At 37.5% G+C, this 20,840-nt stretch overlaps 1 protein-coding gene across 3 annotated transcripts; it reads right to left on the reverse strand.

Moving 5' to 3' along the window:
* Nucleotides 1-11,684: 11,684 nt before the first annotated feature.
* Nucleotides 11,685-19,351, reverse strand: LOC133294204 (calcium-dependent protein kinase 13). 3 transcript variants are annotated; one of them, XM_061492854.1, is made up of 7 exons: nucleotides 18,555-19,351; nucleotides 14,152-14,295; nucleotides 13,664-13,816; nucleotides 13,099-13,214; nucleotides 12,851-13,018; nucleotides 12,294-12,524; nucleotides 11,685-12,215 (listed from the first exon to the last, which is right to left on the reverse strand). In XM_061492854.1, the coding sequence occupies exons 1-7, from the start codon at nucleotides 19,192-19,194 to the stop codon at nucleotides 12,066-12,068; spliced, it is 1,602 nt and encodes a 533-aa protein (XP_061348838.1). In that variant the 5' UTR covers nucleotides 19,195-19,351; the 3' UTR covers nucleotides 11,685-12,065. The 3 variants fall into 3 exon arrangements, with proteins under 3 accessions (XP_061348838.1, XP_061348840.1, XP_061348839.1); XM_061492856.1 differs by having other exon boundaries at nucleotides 12,294-12,520; nucleotides 12,847-13,018; XM_061492855.1 differs by having other exon boundaries at nucleotides 12,845-13,018.
* Nucleotides 19,352-20,840: the final 1,489 nt, after the last annotated feature.

The following is a 20,840-nucleotide window of genomic DNA, read 5'->3' on the forward strand; positions in this document are numbered from 1 at the left end:
CAGCTGTCGCAACCGTATCGCGACGTGACGGCGCAAGAATATTGAATGGTTAAATCAATGGAGTCGCCACCAAAGTTTATTTAGGAAAACATTGGAAAAACATTTTTTAAAGACAACTGGTCTTTGAAAACAAAAGAAATGGATTCGGGAGTCGATTACGAGTAGGGAAGGTATTAGCGCCCTACACCGTCCGTTAAGAAACGGTTACCTTATATTAATTGTGCAAATTATTGATAATATTTTAAATATTTATTTCACCCTAAATAAATAAAATTGATCGTTGGAAAAGAAAACTAATTTTGAAATTTTATTTTTGTGCTTGACGGGATGAGTCCCGCTCCGACGTATCCCTCGGTACAATAGGGAACTCAAAGCTACGTCGTTCTGTAGAAAATATTTGTGTGTTGATTGATTTTAATTTTGAAAGTAGTTTTAAAGAAAATAATTTGAAGGTTTTGGATTTGATGGTTTCGGAATATCAAACTGTCGCAGTTAAAATAATCCGAAATAATTGCAGGATTAACAAGCTGTCTCAACTCAGCTAATCCTTTCTTTTAAAAGAATAATAATATTCATATTATTATTTTTTGTTATTGTAAATTTTATGATAAATTTGATTTAATTTTGAATCATCAAGCCGTCTCGGCAAAAATGAGTCAAAACAAAATGTGTGGGGTTAACAAGCCGTCACGGCTCAGTTGACTCCTATTTCAATTGATATCGAACTAATTTTTTATTCTTTATGTTTTAAATTAGCCCAAAATCAATAATTTTAAATAAAACTTTATTTTTTGTTTGTTCGTTTATTATTACTAAATGGTCTAAAATCATCGGACTGTCACAGTCGAAATGATTCTAAACAAATAATGGGATTAACAAGCTGTCGCGGCTTAGCTAATGTCTCCATCGCTTATGAGCATATTCTTGAATTAACTAACACACGCTCAAGGACCGAAAAGTAACGAAGGCTTATTGTTTTATTTTTTAAATTTTTATTTTTTGTGTTTCGTTTTACATGCTTTTTGATTTCCTAGCTTTCGATATGTTTCAAATCTTAGCTTAATAAAGCAATTGGTGGCATGATACCTTCAGCCTAATAAATAGAAAAATTCAACTAGACTTGACATTGAGTATTATTCATATAAGACTTGACATTGAGTATTATTCATATAATAATAAGATGCGCAGATACATAGATCAAAAGAGTTCATGTTTGCTAATTTATAATATTAATATATTTCAATAATCAAATGCTAGATGTCAACATTGCAATAGTGAAATATTAGAATATTGAAATAGGAAAACATTGCATCGTGAAAGTGTGTGTACAGATACCAACAAAGTTGAAAATTTGGTAATCTACAAACTATTAGAATATTCCCTTCATAAAAATCCAAAAGAGAGATAGCATTATAATATGGATATAGAGATTTCTTTCTAAACACGTAGTTGTACCCGCAAGTGTCATCAAAAGATAATTTTGCATGTGATTTTATTGGCTATAATATTTAAATCACGCCTTTAACATTTGATGTCTACCATAACTTCCTAAAAAACTTGCGCATCAGCTATTATATTTTGGAGACCTTTTGATACAATCAACAGTGCATTGATAATAATAAAAAAAAAGACTTAAACCAAAACTTCTCTGTGACTAAAACACTCAAGCTAACCTGGAGAAGTAAGAGCTCAAATCACGATGAAAACTTTTGCAAATAGAGCTACTGTGATGAAGGTTCCGCCAACATCATGAGTGTTAATGATAAGTACGATCCAAGTTGATCAAAACGTAGAGTTGCTAGAGGTATACGAGTGGTCTTGTGTTTCTTCTTTGTTCATAACAAAGGGTATGGAGGAACTCAATAAAATTGGGTATTGGCTTTTTTTGGAAAAAGGTATTGAAAAGATGAAGATATCCTCTCACCAAAAAAGAACCCCCCCTTTCTGAACTCGATCTCTCCTCTTTATATTATGGCTGAAGATGCTGATGTATATTTGGTACTTGAAATTTCCTGGTCTTCACATGTTTGCAGCACTGTGGTCACATGTTCGCTCCATGGCCCATATCCTGTAAGAGCATCCTTGGCACTTGTGAATTGTGATGTATGGGAAGCAAAATAGTTGCAGCTGGTGAAACGAACTCCTGTTGCAATTTGCAATCTGACATCTCATAAAGGGTCCAATGAGAAAGTTGCTTCGCTTTGAAGAATTGGAAGCCGCACTGTGGTGCATGAGTCACTAGCATTGCTTGCTGCAGGAGGCAAAAGATAATCTCATGGGGTCCAATAAAAAAGAATTCTTCAGCTTGAAGAATTCAAGTTTTCACCGCCACGATATGAGCCAATTAATATAGGCTAGTTAAACCCTTTTATTTTTATTTTTATTTTTATTTTTTGCCTTTTTTATTATGTGTTAGGACAAAATTGAGTGATTACAGCTGCCCCTCTTTACTTATCTTTAGTAGAAAATATGAAAAATTGTAGTTTTCATATTATCATTATAAAGAATAAGTAAAGACGTGAACTCTCATTTTTTGTCCGAGGAACATATGAGGTGGTGAATATTAAGGTGAAAGATAATCAATGACGAGCACAAGGGCTCGAAAGGTAAACTATGATGGCGCGGGAGGCCTAAAAGGTATATATATGCAGGATTGAGATCCCGACTTTAATAGGAAAAATAAGTATGCTCTAGATAAGCTGTCAATTCCGGGTTATCAAACTGTCACAGTTAAAATAACCCAAAATTATATTATAAGATTAACAAGCCGTCACGGCTAAATTAATCTTAGTTCTGGGACAGGGGACCCAGCTTTAATGAGTGAAGAACAGAAATGATGAGCGTAGGAGCTCAATAGGTAAACGGTGATGGCGCGGGGGCCTAAAAGGTAAATATATGCGGAATTGAGATCCCGGCTTAAATAGGAAAAAATAAGTATGTGCGGGATAAGCTGTCAATTTCGAGTTATCAAACTGTCACAGTTAAAATAACCCAAAATTATATTATAAAATTAACAAGCCGTCACGGCTAAATTAATCTCAGTTGTGGGACTGGGGACCCAACTTTGATGATTGAAGGACAGAGGATCTGAATAATTATGGCGTGGGATTGAGGGCCCAAATTTAACTTAAAAATAAAATGGTTCGTGAAAATGGACCTGAATTGAGCTAAAAATAAGTGGTGCGGCAGAATGGACCCGTCTTAACAGAAATTTATAGGCGCGGGAGAGTGGACCCGCTTCGACAAAAAATTAAAGGTGCGGCAGAGTGGACCCGGCTTTGACAGAAATTTAAAGGTGCGGACTTGAACCCGGCTTGGACAGAAATTTAAAGGTGCGGACTTGACCCGGCTTTGACAGAAATTTAAAGGTGCGGGCTTGAATCCGGCTTGACAGAAATTTAAGGGTGCGGACTTGACCCGGCTTTGACAGAAATTTAAAGGTGCGGACTTGAATCCGGCTTGACAGAAATTTAAAGGTGCGAACTTGAACCCGGCTTGACAGAAATTTAAAGGTGCGAACTTGAACCCGGCTTGACAGAAATTTAAAGGTGCGGACTTGACCCGGCTTTGACAGAAATTTAAAGGTGCGGACTTGAACCCGGCTTGACAGAAAATTTAAAGGTGGCGGACTTGACCCGCTTTGACAGAAATTTAAAGGTGGCGGACTTGACCCGCTTTTACAGAAATTTAAAGGTGGCGGACTTGACCCGCTTTGCAGAAATTTAAAGGTGGCGGACTTGACCCGCTTTGACAGAAATTTAAAGGTGGCAGACTTGACCCGCTTTGACTAGGTGTAGGCATGAGTGCCATTTATGTAACGAACTCCTGTTGCAATTTGCAATCTGACATCTCATAAAGGGTCCAATGAGAAAGTTGCTTCGCTTTGAAGAATTGGAAGCCGCACTGTGGTGCATGAGTCACTAGCATTGCTTGCTGCAGGAGGCAAAAGATAATCTCATGGGGTCCAATAAAAAGAATTCTTCAGCTTGAAGAATTCAAGTTTTCACCGCCACGATATGAGCCAATTAATATATGCTAGTTAAACCCTTTTATTTTTATTTTTATTTTTATTATTATTTTTTGCCTTTTTTATTATGTGTTAGGACAAAATTGAGTGATTACACTGATAAATCTGATAAATCTGAAATGAGGTGCTGGAGGTGCAAAAAGGTTGGACATCTGAGAAGGAATTGCAGAAGTAAAAGTGTAGGTCCTGAGAAGCGGGATGATTCACAACCGTCTGCTTCGGGTACAAAGAAGGATGATGATGATAGTACAGGGGACCTGTACATGCGTTTGACAGTCATAATGACTGTAATGATTGGATTATTGACACTGGAGCATCGTTTCATATGACACCTCATAGGGAGTGGTTCTGCACCTATGAATTGTATTCTGGCGGTACAGTTAGAATGGGAGATGACACGACTCATGCAATTGTGGGGCGTGGGAAGGTAAAGCTGAAGATGAGTGACGGGACAGTCAAGAGTCTGCCGGGTGTGATGCATATTCCGGGGCTTACCAGAAATCTGATCTCTGTTGGTAGTATGGCAGATGCTGGTATTAATTTTAGCAGTGACAAGTATTCTTGCAAGTTGACTCGAGGAGCTTTGGTTATTGCAAGAGGAGAGCGTCATGGTAAATTGTGGAAACTGCTGGGTAGCACAGTATTCAGTGGTGAAAGCTATGTTTCAGAACAGGCGGAGGAGGACACTGCTATGTTATGGCATAGGAGGCTGGGGCATATTGGAGGAAAAGGTCTGGAGACTCTAACATCAAAGAAGTTGGTGGATGGAATTTCGAGCTGCTCTATGGGGTTTGGATTTTGCGAGCATTGCCTGCAAGGGAAGCAAAATCGGGTATCTTTTGATTCCATAGGAGGAAGAGCTGGGGGGTTCTGGACTTGATACACAGCGACGTGTTTGGCCCCACACCTGTAGCATCACATGGAAAATCAAGGTATTATGTTTCTTTTACTGATGATTTTTCAAGATATGTGTGGTTATATTTCTTGCGCAGCAAGGATGAAGTGTTCGATAAATTCTGCGAGTTCAAGGCTTTGGTGGAAAATCAATTTGATCAAAAAATCAAGGTGCTGAGAACTGACAATGGAGGGGAGTTCTGTTCAACAAAATTTGACCAGTTTTGTGCGAGCAATGGGATTGTAAGACAAAAGACTACGCCCTACTCACCTCAACAGAATGGGGTGGCAGAGAGGTTGAATCGATCTCTCATGGAGAAAGCACGGAGTATGCTGAGCGGTGCAGGCTTGGCAACTGAGTTTTGGGCAGAGGCAGTGGCTACTGCTTGTTATCTGAAGAACAGATCTCCTACATCAGCTTTGAAGGAGAAGACTCCGTATGAAGCACTGTTTAAAAAAAGGCCAGACGTATCTCATATCAGAGTGTTTGGCTGTGAAGCTTATATGCACGTATCCAAGGAGAAAATAAACAAGCTTGACAGTAAATCTGAAAAGTGTATCTTTATTGGGTACAAGGATGGCGTCAAAGGTTATAAGTTGTGGAATCCGGATACTAGAAGTGTAACTTACAGCAGAGACGTTGTATTCAGAGAATCTAAGTTGAATCAGATTTTTCCTGAAGCTCCTGAAAAGTCACAGACGGTGGAGTTGGATGTGGGTTTGAAAGAGGATACAATAAACTCACAGATTGAATTGGAAAATTTGAATTCTGAAGCTGCTGAATATAATGAGGTAGAGGATGAATTTTCTGAAACTGAGGCTGAGGTTGAAGCACCAGTGCTGAGGAGATCCACGAGGGAAAGAAGACCATCTGAAAGGTATACACCTGAAAATCATATCCTGTGTGCTAGTGATGATGTTTGTGCATTTAGTATTACAGGTGATGATCCGAGCACTGTAAAACATGCGAGGAGCTCGGAGGATGCCAAACAGTGGGAGGAAGCTATGAAAGAAGAGATGAAGTCTCTGATGAAAAACCAAACTTGGAGTTTGGTGAATCTACCTGCAGACCGAAAAGCAATTGGTTGCAAGTGGGTGTTCAAGAAGAAGGTTGGTGCCAATGGGGAGATTGAACGCTACAAGGCTCGATTGGTTGCAAAGGGATATTCACAGACAGAAGGGGTTGATTATGGTGAGGTATTTTCACCTGTTGCAAAGTTAAATTCCATAAGACTGGTTTTGTCTGTAGCAGCTGCATATGACCTAGAGGTGGAGCAGCTGGATGTGAAGACAGCTTTTCTTCATGGTGATTTGGAGGAGGTTATTTTCATGAAGCAACCAGAGGGGTTCATTGCAAGAGGCATAGAGGAGCTAGTATGCAAGCTGAATAAATCTCTGTATGGCCTGAAGCAGTCCCCAAGGATGTGGTACATGAAGTTCGACACTTATGTGCTGAAGCTTGGCTTTGACCGTTGTGATGCTGACCACTGTGTTTATGTGAAAAGGTTAGAAGGTGACTTTGCTATTCTAACTTTGTATGTTGACGACATGTTACTCGTTAGAAACAGTTTGAAAATGATCAGCACTGTTAAAGGACTGCTAGCAAAGCAGTTTGAAATGAAAGATCTAGGCGCTGCAAATGTGATCTTGGGTATGCAGATTAAGAGGGAGCGTGACAAACGAAGATTATGATTAAGTCAGCAGAAGTACATAGAAGATGTTCTGAAGAAATTCAAGATGACTGACTGCAAGCCTGTGTTGACTCCCATGTCTACTGGTTCTAAGTTATCGGCTGACCAGTGTCCCAAGACTGAAGAAGAAAAAGAAGAGATGGCGTCAGTTCCTTATGCTAGTGCAGTAGGGAGTCTGATGTATGCCATGATTTGTACTCGACCTGATATTGCTCAAGCAGTGGGAGTATTGAGCAGGTATATGTCCAAGCCAGGAAATGAGCATTGGACGGCTGTGAAGCGTGTGTTCCGCTATCTTCGTGGTACGTCTGACCTTGGGTTATGCTATGAAGGCGTAAAGGGCTCAAGGGGACAGACATTGTTAGAGCTGAGATGCTTTGTGGATGCTGATTGGGGAGGTGACATTGATAGTAGAAGATCTACAAGTGGATATGTTGTTTCTTCATTTGGCGGAGCTATCAGTTGGATGAGTAAGAGGCAGAGCACTGTTGCTTTATCTTCTACAGAGGCTGAGTACATGGCCTTGACACATGCTGTTAAGGAAGCTATTTGGTTACGGAGGTTGTGCAAAGAGCTTGGCTTTGCACAAGGAGAGATGATCGTTGGGTGTGACAGTCAGAGCGCCATTTTCTTGGCTAAGAACCCAGGTTTCCATGCGAGGACCAAGCATATCGGCATACAGTTCCACTTCATCAGAGAGAAGATTGAAGACAAGGTTGTATTGCTGGAGAAGGTTGACACAAAGGTCAACAATGCTGATTTTCTGACCAAGGCAGTGACTTCGGAGAAGTTTGAATGGTGTACAGATGCTTTGGGATTGAAGAAACATGTGAAGCATTCACCAAGTGGGAGAATGTTGGGTATGGCTCATACTTCACATGATGATGTTGGCCCTAATTGTCGGGGTCAGCAGAAAGGCAACTGGTTTCTTGTAATCCTATTTATATTTGCCTTGTAAACCGAGAGACTTGTAACGAGTGGCGGTGAGGTGAATATAGTACAGACAAGCTGGACGTAGCCTATATTGGGTGAACCAGGGTAAATCATCGTGTCAATCTCTCTACTCTTATCTCTTTTTCTGTTTTCTCGATTCTGTGTGATTGTCGATTTCCAACATGAATAACAATGTTCTAGATCATAAAGGAAGCTCTCTGCTTAAGAGTGTGAATAAGTCTCCTCCAATGCTCTATAACAGCCATTTTATTGAGATTTTTGGCAATTAAAAAAGTGTGGGACGATTCTTAGCTGGAATTTCATAGGTGCTGATCGTGAGAAGAGCCGACAAAATGGGCTCGGCTCGGCAGGTCAATCCGCCCTATCGGCTAAACGGGATGGAGCGGGCTGAGTTTTTCAATCCATCTCAAAAGCGGGGCGGGCTTATTTTTTGGCAGATTAATGGCGGGCATAGACAGGCCGAGGCGGGTCAGTGTAAAATAAGTTCGGGCTGGCAAGCCAACCCGCCAAACGAGACGGACTACTTATTTTTTAACGAGTTAATGGCGGATTGGGACGGAACGAGCCGCCCACTTTACCGCCTCTGATGGTGAGTGGTGTGATGGTGAGGAACAAATCATGAGAAGACCACTAACTGTGTCTGCCAATGGGTGATGGACAGGCATGCAGGAGTAGCATGGGTGGCCTACTTCTTAATTTGCTGCCTAGCTGTTTTTTAATCTCTAAAAGGCCTCTAATCCGGGAACCTTGCCCGAAATAAGGATATAATTTAGTTGACAAAGTGATTTTCATGTGTTCAAATTAACATTTTTTTTATTAAATTGTTTGGTGCCTGCACAAAATCATGTTTAAATGACCTGCACAAATTGTTTGGTGCCTTTTGGCAGTCAAAGTCAGATTAATTAGCATCGATTCAATAATGTAATGAAAAGAAAGTACTTTAAGAAAAATGGTCTTATAGATATTAAAAGGATGTTCACTTTATTAGCTTCATGTCAGTGTGTGAGTTTAGATCCCATTATTATTAAGATAAGGTGGCTCCACTTGCAATGTACGAAAAATATATATTGTATTAACACGTGAATACCGGCGGTCGACAGCAAACATATTAGTCACATTTTGTTCGTTATATAGGATGGAATAAATTAAAGAAAATGAAAATGATAGAGAGTTGAAAATATGCATAAGGTACAAATTTCTTATCATGCAACGCTACTAATGGTCAATTAGTAATTCTTTAAGAAAACTGATTTTGTAACTATTTATTTTAATATATTTCTCTTTCCTTTTTTATTATTATTAATTTATCTTTGTGTCATTATAAATTTTCTATATAATCATATTATATTAAATAAGACATGAGAGAATCCACTCTTCATTCTCACGAAATACTAGTGCCACTGTTGTCACTCTATTACTATTCCCTGCACAATCATGCACCACAGTTTGCACAATTGCCCCAATTTACTCCAACATGATTTTTAAATTAGGTTTGGCAATTTCACTCATTTTAAATGCACCCAACTCTTAAAAAATCGATAATCACTCATAAATCGCAAATAAAAAGTGAAATAGAGAGAGAATTGGCACAATGATTTATCCTAGTTCATCTAATATAGGCTATGTTCAGTATCTCTGTACTATATTTACTTCATCGCCACTTGTTACAAGTCACTCAATTTACAAAAAAATATAAATAGAATTAGAAAACATCAATAGCAGCTATTCATTGGTCCAAGTTCAAACTATTAAAAAAAATACAATAAATCAGAGACACACAACAGTACCTATCCTCTACGAGCCTGGTGATACTGCCTCTCGGATCCCCACCGGAGTGGCTCCCCGAACCCTCGCCAGCTCACCTGGAAGCGAGATTCTAGTTGCATTTCTGCTGATCTTGACCACAAAGACTCTCATCAGTATACAAAATATGAGCCATATTCAACACCAATCCGTCGCATGTCAGATTGTTATTAATCCTCATTATTATAATTATGGAGCAAGACGGACAGAGTGCAGATTTTAAATTTTCGTATAAGACAAGGTAATATTTTCATACCCATACCTGCAAGGAATACAGGGGTGGGTTTAATACGATTTTAAGGGGTGCAACGTGCAAAGTGATATTTAGCCTACCCATTGATAGGCCTATTTCCAACTCTTGTCTCTGCCACCTTTGCCATCATAGTAAAATTATTCATAGGCATATATAACTTTGCTGAAATAAATTAAAATAATTGTACACAAAAAAAAATTAAAATATTACATTAAATTATTTATGCGAGGGTATTATTGTCATATAATTTTGTTTTCTTTCCATTTCAACATTAATCCAGTGCATAGCAAACATAAGGATGGAATGGAACAAGTAATTCCGTTCGTCATCCCAACAAAGTTGACAAAAGAAAATAATAACTCCATTTTGTCTACTCATTTGTTGGAAAGTTATCTAAACAAACCAGACAAAAACCAAAGGGTAATATATTAAATAAAACAAAAAAGTTAAACTAAGCGGACATTTATTTCAAGGTATATAATAATATTTCTAAGAATAATACTTCTAAATAAATAATAATGGGGAATATTATTCCTAAATAAATTTAAAAACATATTTAGTTATTATTTAATAATTTTGAGAATGTTCCCTAAATTTTTTAAAAATGTATATTAATAATTCTCAAAACGTCCTGGATATACAAAGTAAGGTTCTCAAAATTCCACCAATAAACAAAGGGCGAGGTTTGTGCATATTTTCATTGAGGCATTACAGGTATTGGATTTATTTTGAGTTAAAACAAGATGTCGTTTCTATTAAAAAGGAATTGGAGTCAGACTCTTATGTTAAGCATATAGCAAATAAATCAATAGAACAGAATTAGGCGGTCTAGAAGGTTAGATTATATGAAAAAGAATGTGATAGTTAATAGCACGTATTTTAATTTTAGAGTAAATATCATTTTTGGTCCTCAGCAAATTTCACGGTGCTCGCTTTAGTCCCTAGAAAATGAACAGGTCTATCGTGGTCCCTAAGAAATTTAAAATGGACCTATTTAGTTGAAATCGTGGTCCCTCACAAATTCAAAAAAGACACATATTAATCCCTCAAAAGGACTAAAATGGGTCCATTTTGAATTTCTTAGGAACCACGATGACCCTTTTTATTTGCTAGGGACTAAAGCGGGCATCGTGAAATTTGCTGAGTACCAAAAATGATATTTACTCTTAATTTTAAGAAATTTTCATTGTCATTCTATGGGAAAATAACTTACCTAACCCATATCATAAGAATAAAAATGAAGTAAAACATGCTTCTTGGGGCATCAATGTCTAAGTACATATTACATATTTTTTTAAGCTTATAACAAAAATGGATATATTTTATTTTCAAGTTCATATTCTCAAAATAGCAAGTTGACCATCCTTAAGCACCTCGTAAGGAAGGCCTTAAAACTGTATAAGGATGCAGACAGGAAAGCAAAAACTCAATTGTGAATACAATAGACAGTATTGGGATATGTATAAGCTAAAACCTGATAGGCCCTATGTACCCAAAAACAAAAATAATAATAATAGGCCCATTACAGCATATGGTTACCACTTACCACTTGCCACGGATCAAACACCTGAAAATCCAAAGGTCCACGAGTTAAATATTTTGATAAGCCATGTCCATCTCCTAATCAAGGGTAGCCTGAATCACTACCACTGGAGAAACTTAAATTGCACATGATATGATTAGTGTTGTATTGGTAAAGCATCCTATGCACCGTTTTTCTTTCTTTCTTTTATTATTATTATTATTATTATTATTATTATTATTATTTTGGTGGTCTCCCTATGCACTTGCATAATGCAAATATAACGATACAACAGACCTGCATCTCATTTGTACTTGGTAGCTCTAAAAAATAGGTATCCGACTTGGTGTACTATAAATTCACCAAGAGGACTGGTTCCAGGTTCATGCAACAATCTTTATATCTGCATAGTTCCAGAAGTGGCATATTTTACAGGCTCATGCTACGAGACAAGCAATACTTAAATGTTGTGAGCATCAGTAATCCACCTGAGTAAGTAGCCATCAGATACCTTGGAGGAAACAACCAGTTTCTGGCTAATGTCAGGAGCAATGACGGATAGAATAGATTGAGGAAATCAAGAGTCCAGAATACAAACTACAAGATATTCTCACTTTTGATAAATATATTCTGACTGCACTAAACAGTTTTGATTCAATATTGTAGACGGCAGGAGTGGTTAAAACGAGTGGAATCATACATGTCACACCACTGGCTCCAAGGCACCGTGTTTTACAAAAAAAACAAAGTGCATGTATATTTTGGCGTACTCATTCCTTCGTGACTCGCACAGCACCAGGTGAAAAGGACCCCATCTATTAAGGAACCAAATAATCAATCACAAAGAAGCCAAGTCCAGAATGTGGGAGGAATAATACACTATTTGGAAAGACATCGAATGTAGGCAAACACTCAAGACAACTACTCATTTCCTAAGTTTAAAGAACCATCTTTCATCAACTTTAAGCTCAAGCTATTGAATCTCCCACGCGAATAATGCCTAGATGCTTTTCTCCAATCCGTCCCAGTTTTCATCATAGCTACAAATTCATCATAGCTGATGCGTCCATCCTGTAATTGTTTAAGATTTTTAGACGGTAAGATTTCCTAATCGAGACTCATGTAAAGAACAAACTATCGAATATTCACCTTGTCTGTATCTACTTCTTGGAAAATATCATTTGCAACATCCGTACAGTCATCTGCTCCATCTTCCATTAAGGCATTCCGTAACTCATCTGGTTCAATATATCCATTCCCATCCTTGTCAAAATAGGAGAAGGCCTTGCGAATATGCTCATCATTAGCCATCCTTTTTAAATGAAGGGAAACAGCAACAAATTCTCCGTAGTCTAGTGTTCCCTTACCATTATTACCTACCTGTTGTCAACAAACAAAGGTTTATAGACAAAACAAGAACAATTTCCAGCTGGACATGCTCACTCAAAATGATAAATAGTATATCTATATCATGTTGCATGTGGTAAAGCTGTTCTTTCATGACTGAAAGGTCATGGGTTCAAATCCAGGAAACAACCTCTTTGTAATTATGCAAAGGTAAGATTGCGTACAAGGATTACCTCCACCCCACACTCGCTAGTCGGGTTTAACAGAGAGTGATTTTTTTAAATTATGTTGCACTATGAGATGTTGAATGTGGCAACTTTAGATACAACAAGGAATAAGGGAAAGTTGACCACACTCACAGATTCAATAAGCATCTGAACTTCAGACTCAGCAAGTTGGGACCCATTGTTTTGAAATCCAGCTTTTAGTTCTTCAATGGAAACAATACCATCATTATCAGTATCCATCTTCTTGAACATATCTTTGATGTCTTCAACTTCTTCAGTGGATAAGAAATCAGCAATGACCTGTTGTCAAATTTACAATCTTAGCTCCAATATACCATAAAAGCACTTGCTAAAGATATCACCAGATGCAGTGAACCAACCCTAAGAGCTTTTCTTTTGAATCTGTTCATCATTGAAAATTGCTTAAGCCTTGACTTGACAACATCTCCAAGAGGAACATTAGGAGCCTTCTTAGCATTTAGGAGCCAGGGATGCTCTGCAAGAAAATAAAAGAAAAACATGATGAAACTCATGCATTCGTTCTAATAAGTCATTAACATAATCACCATAAGTGATTTCTAATTAAAATCCTTTAGAACTACTTATTAAAATAATATGTCCACACATAATTCTATCTCCTTCAAACATCTACTTTGTTTCCCAGAAGTGTTTGTTCAAGAAAAAAAGGTTACAAAATAAAGAGGTTTCTAGGGATTTAGAATATGAAATACAGCAAAAAAACATCATAATCAAGCCCAAGTAAACGAGACAGATCAATTATTAAAATCCACAAAGGAGTCTTTAGCACTTTTCACTTGATTTCTCTTTAGAATATATAAAATAAACAACTAAATCATTTTAGTGCTGAAACTTTCAGCATTCAATTGAGTTTTCAAACATCACCGTAGAGTAAGATGCAATAAAAATTAAACGAGATTAACATACCAAGCACTTGTTTGGCAGTTAAACGAAGCTTAGGGTCTGGTTCTAACATTTGCCTAACAAGACTTTTAGCACTTTCAGAAATACTGGGCCAAGGTTCCCGTTTGAAATCTATAAGCCCTCGAAGAATGGCCTGTGCAACTCCTTGTTCAGATTCTGCATTAGAAATAACATCAGGGTAAGAAGATAATAAAAAAATTACGTATGAGCAGAGGGAGTAATAAAAAAGACCCAAGTTCAAAAGCACAAATCGTGTGATACACATGAACCAAAAGAAAACACAACTTGTCAGATGAAAACCTTGTCCAGCAGCATTAGTATGCCCCAGCCTCACCCAAACCAAAAGAAAAATTGCAAAGAAATATAAGCATGCAAGCATTGGTAAAGAAAACAAGGGACAGACGCAAATGTCCAAAGATGCTCATGCATGTGTAGAGGAGGGCATGCATAAAGAGAAGCACAAGAATATAAAGATATGGGAATGTATTTACCAGCCCAAAATGGGGGAACACCACACAATAAGATATAGAGAATTACTCCAGCACTCCATATATCTATTTCTGGTCCATAGTTCCGCTTGAGCACTTCTGGAGCCATATAATATGGACTTCCAACAATTTCTGAGAACCTCTCACCTGGAAATTTGAATATTACCCACATGACAACATTATGGAAAACAAGTCAGATACCATAAGCAGTGAAAAAAGATTGAAACATAATGATGAAACATGAGTAGACAAAGTAATACAATGTGCTATCAGATGGCAAATCATCAACAAGGAATGGTATATGCTCAACCTAAAGATTAATGTCTATAGCACTGATGTAAGCGGCCAGGCTGTGTTTTCCAAGAAAATAAGCTGTTTGGTTTGTTTCCTGTTTTCATTTTCAATTGATATGTCTTTATTATAATTACAAAAATGCCACCTATTTTCATACTGTTTCTTGATTTCAAAATTTTGTGAAGGAAATTGAGAAAAATTATAGGGCTGTTTGGTTCTATTTGTTCTGTTTTTGAAAACAAAAAAAAAAATTTAAAATGCTGAAAAAACGTGTTTGGATAATTTATGTAAATAGCACATTTTATTAGACAAAAAAAATATGGAAACAAGCCATAAAAATTTCTTTCTTTTCTTAGAAAAAACATTATTTAACTAATGTCAAATGAGACATCTATACAATAGAAAGAAACCTAGCCAAATTTCATACAAAAGGTTTAAAAATCACAGAAAAACATTCAGAAATCAGAAACCTTACTAGTGAACCCAAAAATTAATCATACTTATTTACGGAAAGGGGAAAAGGAGAAGGAAGATGGCAATGCCCTCCTTCCATCCTCATTGATGGTCCTACTAGAGCGACAAATGTGCATCACGTGGCAGATTTCATAGAGTGTATAATAGTAAGAGACATAGGGAATCTCAGCTTCAAAATGCTAAAAAGGCTCCTAATGTCCCTCTTTCCATACAAAATTAATCAGCATAGGCAAAAAGCCGTAAAAAGTACTATGCTGTGTCCCTCTGAATCACAAATCTTGGTAATGTGCTTGGCAGATACCTCGTAGCTTCTCCTTGGCACATGTCCCAAGCAAATGAGATAGTTTTAGGAGCATTTGACCTTTCTCCTCAGCAGCCCCCTCAACCTCCAAATTGATCTCCAAACTCTGAGTCAGGTATCATATCACTCAGTAAAGAAGTTCAACTGGGTCTCCAAAAAACTAAGTCGGGTATGACATCACCCAGTAACACAAATTGGGGGTCCTTTGCTAAGGTATAAGCCCGTTTGGATGTGCTTGTTAAAAAAGGACTTTTTATGGCTTGCTTATTTTAGAAGTGTTTTTTACAAAAGCTAAAGTTATTTAGATTTTAAAAATATTGATCTTTGAAAAAAATATTTGAATTTTGAAAAAAATATTTGGCTTTTAACTTCTACTTTTCTGGAAGCTAAAAATTTTAGCTTATAAAAAAGCAAGTTTTTGGCTTTTTTGTGACTTCTGTTTTTTTTAAAGCAGACATCCACACGGATTTTGTAGAAGAAGTGCTTTTTTTTCTTTTCTTAAAACAGCAGTTTTTGGCTAAAAAAAAAGCCCATCCAAACGGGCCAACAGTCTCCAAAACACAAATCCTTGACGAATTAGACTACAAAAAATTACTCCAAAGCCTCAAACAGCATCATTGTTCGATGCCAAACAGGCCAAGCCAAGACGGATGAAACACCAAACAGTCCATACAAAGACAGAACAAAAACCAAACATGCCAAATAGAGTGAGAACAGCAATTCACCAACCAAACAAAGCAAATCCAAGCAAAACATAGGCAGAACAACAATCAACTGGAACACCATTGCCACCGAGTCACCAACCAAACATTGCAGGACACCATCGACAGATGTCCTCAAGTCTCACCACTCTGGTTGCAGCCAAACATGGAGGCACTTACCATCCAAATGCGTTCAAAAATGACAAGCTTCGTTCTCAAGCATTTGTTACACAACTGGCCTCCAATAAACCCAAATATCCCGAGAATTCGAAGAAAAACCAAAATTGAGGTATAAAATAGTAAGAAAAATCAAATCTGTAATTGATATTGCTTGAAAATTTACCGGAGCTCGGGCCAATCATCACCCCCCGCGAGTATCCAGGTTAGTCACCAGTCCTAGACGCACCCACACCACGGCAGCTCTAGCCACCGACCATGTCACAGACTCCAAAAGACTAAGGAAGCCCAAAAGTATGCCCACTCCAGAGTCCAGACAGATGGGCAGGAAGGGCTTATTACCACTGCTACTGCAATACCCACTGGAAGTCTTCCAGTCAACAGAAAACCAACTATTTTGCACAGGCTAGAACAAAATATTACCTAACACTAACAGTCATAGAGAGGGCCATGAATTATCACTGAAACTAGAAACACCACAAGCAAATCAAACAGACGCCAGTCCCTTACTAGCTGTTGCGGCAGAAAAGAGTCCCCAGAAGCAGCCCTATTTCGGCCTTAAAACAAATTGAGCCAACCGGCCCTTTGAGAACAGATTCTGATATAGAAACAGGGGAAAGAATAATACAGAAACCAGAGGAGAGAATGTACAACAGAGTTCGATGAACTCAACACTAGACAAAGGAGACTCTCCTCAGGGTGGATGCTACCACTTTTATACCATGTTAAGAATTATAGGTTTAGGATTAGGGAAAGAGGAAAAGAGAGAATGCGGGCTAACTATAATAACACTGAATATTATTAATAAGATGTAATAGTTATCAGCGCTGCTTTTGCATGCTATTGCACTACTGTAGCGTGTTGTGGCACCCAGCCGCTACGCTACGCCACGCGACAGTTCATGGCAGCAGCCGCAATAGCAGTCAAATTGTGGCCAATCACAGCGCTATTTGCGTGCCACAGAAATGGTGCGTGAGATTCTAATTTTACCCTCAATTTAAAGAGCCAACAATAATATTTTAGGGGTTAAATCGTCCTTTAACCCTATTTTATTCCGAACCTCTCTACTCACTCACTCTCTGTCCCTCTCTGTGCGTCAACCTAAATCTCCCTCTCTCTCTCGTCTCTCCGCTACTAGCAGCACTAGCAACCAGCTTTCATTTTTGACGACCAGCTTCTGTTTCCAGCGACTAGCAACTAGCTTCTCTCTGTTCCAAACATTATGGTGGGTTCTTTGACAGTGTTTAATTTGCAAGAGTGAGGTTTGTTTTTGGTGGGTTCTGTGACATTGTTTATTTGTCTTGGGTTCTCTTACAGTATTTATTTGTCTTTCGTTTAAAGGTTCAATTATATGTATAGGACTCTGCTATTGCATGCTACCGCTACCGCTACCCGCTACAGCACTATAGCATTTTTTGGGGGGTCAGCCGCCATCCTAATTTGATAACTATGATGTGTTACACTAATACAATAATCTAATGCCCCTATATACTACTAATTAGGTCAAGTAGCAGTCCTAATAGTACAAGCCCAAACCCACTCTTAATAACCTTAATATATTCTAACAATAACCATAAAAAAAGAACCAAAAAGGAAAAAATAATACCTGTTGTATGTACTGCAACATATAATAGCCACAGGAAAATACCACATTAATGCTATTGTTATTATTACTGATCTAAATTAAGTGAGGCAACTCCTGGTGCAGTTGTAATAAAGACTCCAGTGTTTGCTATATTTGGCAAGAGGGTTTGGAGGGAATGGAAAAGAAAAGAAAAGGATTGATACATTTGAACTAACTTGTTCTCCAGACAATCTCCTTCCATCCGTTTCCCTCCAAACCTTTCAAAACGAACATAATCTAACAGAGAAACAAAGCAACTTCCAAGCTTAGGGTTTGCTGATCTTTCATTGTCGATCCAGATCAAATGCGGAGTCCACATTTCCAATTTTGCTTACAACAGAGAAAGTCAAGGCACTCCCATTAACACGATGGTGTTCAGAAGCTGAGATTTAAAGACAGCAAGGAAATTTAAGCTGTGACTCGTGAGAATACCAACAGTCCTCCTACTTTTCCTTTTATGCGGCAGATGCAAAATGTAGACCGTAGAGAACTTAACTGTATCAAGTATTCTAGACTAAATAGCCATCACAGGCATCCCAAACAATAGCTGACCAACAGAGTCGTTCAAAGCATAATTTTACACGACAGCAATCACACAACACAAGCACTAAACAACTCCAGGGCTTATCATCGATCAAGTAGAAATTTCAACTATAAAACACAGGACTAACTACAATCAATCATTTCTTACTTGGGCTACTTCAAATTGCAAACAAATTCACGCAATGCACTCAATTTAACCACCTAACCAAGAACTAACAGTCTAATGCTACATCCAAATCATTCAATTTTCATCTTCCCTACGGTTTCCTACTACTCAGATTCAAACCCGTACCTGGCTTGAAGAATATAGAGAGCCCAAAATCAATAGCCTTGAGAGGCGAATTCTCCTTCTTGTTAGCAAACAAGAAATTCTCGGGCTTCAGGTCCCTGTGGATAACCCCATGCTTGTGGCAGAGCTGCACGACCTCCACGATGGTTCTCGTGACTGATGCTGCGGCACGCTCCGTGTAGTGTCCGCGGGCGACGATGCGGTCGAAGAGCTCACCGCCCTCGCATAGCTCCATCACAATGTGCACCGCATTGTCGTCCTCGAAGGCCTCTCGGAGAGCCACGATGCTTGAGCTCTTCGGAAGGTGGCGCATGATAGCAACCTCGCGGCGCACATCATCCACGTCGACGGCGGTCCTCAGCTTCCGCTTCGAGATGCTCTTGCAGGCGAGGAGCTCCCTCGTGTCGCGGTCGATGCAGAGGTACGTGACGCCGAACTCGCCGCGCCCGAGCTCGCGGTCCACCAGGTACCGGTCCTCGATGTTCTCCTTTGGTACTCCGGCAAGGACCGTGATCGGCGCCTTCTTCTTGTTCCCGACGGCGGAGGCGGAGTCTCCCCCGCGCTTGCCGTGATCGTGGCCGGAGAAGCTGGATTTGACGTCCTCTCGGGCGACAGCGGCCGGAGATCTGCAGCAATTTCCCATCGGAGGAGTGAACGGTGGATCGCGAAAAGAAGGTCTCGTAGTAAGAGTCGGAGAAGCTAGGGCTTCACATGATAATGCCGAAACCCTAACCCTAGAAGTTGAAGAAAAAAGGGTTCAATTTTTGAAACACTCTGAAATTGAAGGTGAAGAAGAAGAAGAAGCAGCAGAAGAGTGAGACAGTGCTAATCAGTCTGAGGGTGTACGGTAACGGCGAGGGATGCGGTTTTTTAGGAGTGAGGAATCTCGTGTTTTGGGCATTTAATTTATTTTTATTCTTTTTTTTTATAAAAAATAAAAAAAATATATACATTTTTCTTACTTTAAGTTAATTTTTCTGTATTTTTTATTAAAAAAAATATTTGTTATTTTAAATGACATAAAGTTATGTCATTTTAAAATAGAGATATACACAAAATAATTTTTTTTTAAAAAATTAAATTAAAAAAAATATCCACTTTCTCTCTCACATAATTTTTATTTTTTGTGTTTATCTCTTTTTTAAAATGATATAACTTACGTCATTTGTAACAACAAATACCAAATCCTTCTTTAATTATTCTCTTAAATTAATTTGTTTTACATTTGAAATATATTTCTAAAAATTAGTCAAAATTAAACACGATCTTAACGAAAGAATAACGTATGTACGAAATATGACGGGTGAATAAATGCACAATTGATTGGAATAGGTTATATATAAAAATAATAATAATAATTTGTAAAATATTTTTAGTTCCACAGCTTGCGTTAACTATTAATCGAGGAAGTGATGTTACATGACATAGGATTTTCAGAAGATTACAGAAAAGTGATATCGTAAAGTAGGAGGGAGTTGACAAAAAAATAAATGTGTGGATCCCGCCTCTTTGTGAGAGTAAAATGATATAAGTTGTGTCATTTAAAAAGATAAATAATTTTCCCTTATAAGATATTGCGGCTATTTTTTTCTTACTTGTATTTTACTTTTTTTTTTTTTTAGAGATAAGATATAGTAACAATCAATTAGTGTTATTATCAATCAATTTTACCGTTAGATCGATTATATTGATCCAACAGTTATATTTATTTCTATCGTTGTATGGTTATGACGTCCCATATTTAATTTTCACATTAAATATGAAGAATCATACCATACAAAGGTAAAAATAAATATAAATATTAAATATAGGAAATCATAACCCTACAAAGATGAAAATTAATATAACTGTTAGATCAGCATAATCGATATAACGATAAAATTGATTAGTAATAACACTAATTGGTTGTTACAATATCCTTATCTTTTTTTTTAATATCATTAAATTAGAATTTTAATTATTTTTATTATTTTCTCTCCTCTTAAAATTATAATATAATAAAATTAAAAAAAAAATAGGCATAAAAAAAGTTAAACATAATATCCTATCCAATAAACAATTACATCATTTTAGAATCCACTTTTTATAGTTTCTTATGATAAATAAAGAGCAGAATTATATTTACAAATTTTTTGTTTCCAAGCTATATTATATAATCTTGGAAGTACACTAGATTATACCATATATTTTGAAAATACATAATATAATTTGCAAAAAATTTGTAAAAAATTTATAAATGGATCATTCTCATAAATTAATGCCATGTCATTTGAATTCATTTTTGTATAA

Source organism: Gastrolobium bilobum, unplaced genomic scaffold (assembly GCF_033153095.1).
Source record: "Gastrolobium bilobum isolate Gb01-03AN ecotype WA unplaced genomic scaffold, APGP_CSIRO_Gbil_v1 utg94886, whole genome shotgun sequence".
Lineage (NCBI taxonomy): Eukaryota > Viridiplantae > Streptophyta > Magnoliopsida > Fabales > Fabaceae > Gastrolobium > Gastrolobium bilobum.

Bases quoted from the DNA above. Each gene is read 5' to 3' on its own strand.
- LOC133294204 (XM_061492855.1), bottom strand. From the start codon at position 19,194: ATGGGAAATTGCTGCAGATCTCCGGCCGCTGTCGCCCGAGAGGACGTC. The intron at 13,019-13,098 runs GTTGGTTCACTG...ATTTGACAACAG, and splicing joins TCAAAAGAAAAGCTCTTAGG to GTCATTGCTGATTTCTTATC. The intron at 12,525-12,844 runs GTGGTCAACTTT...TGTTGACAACAG, and splicing joins TGCTTATTGAATCTGTGAGT to GTAGGTAATAATGGTAAGGG.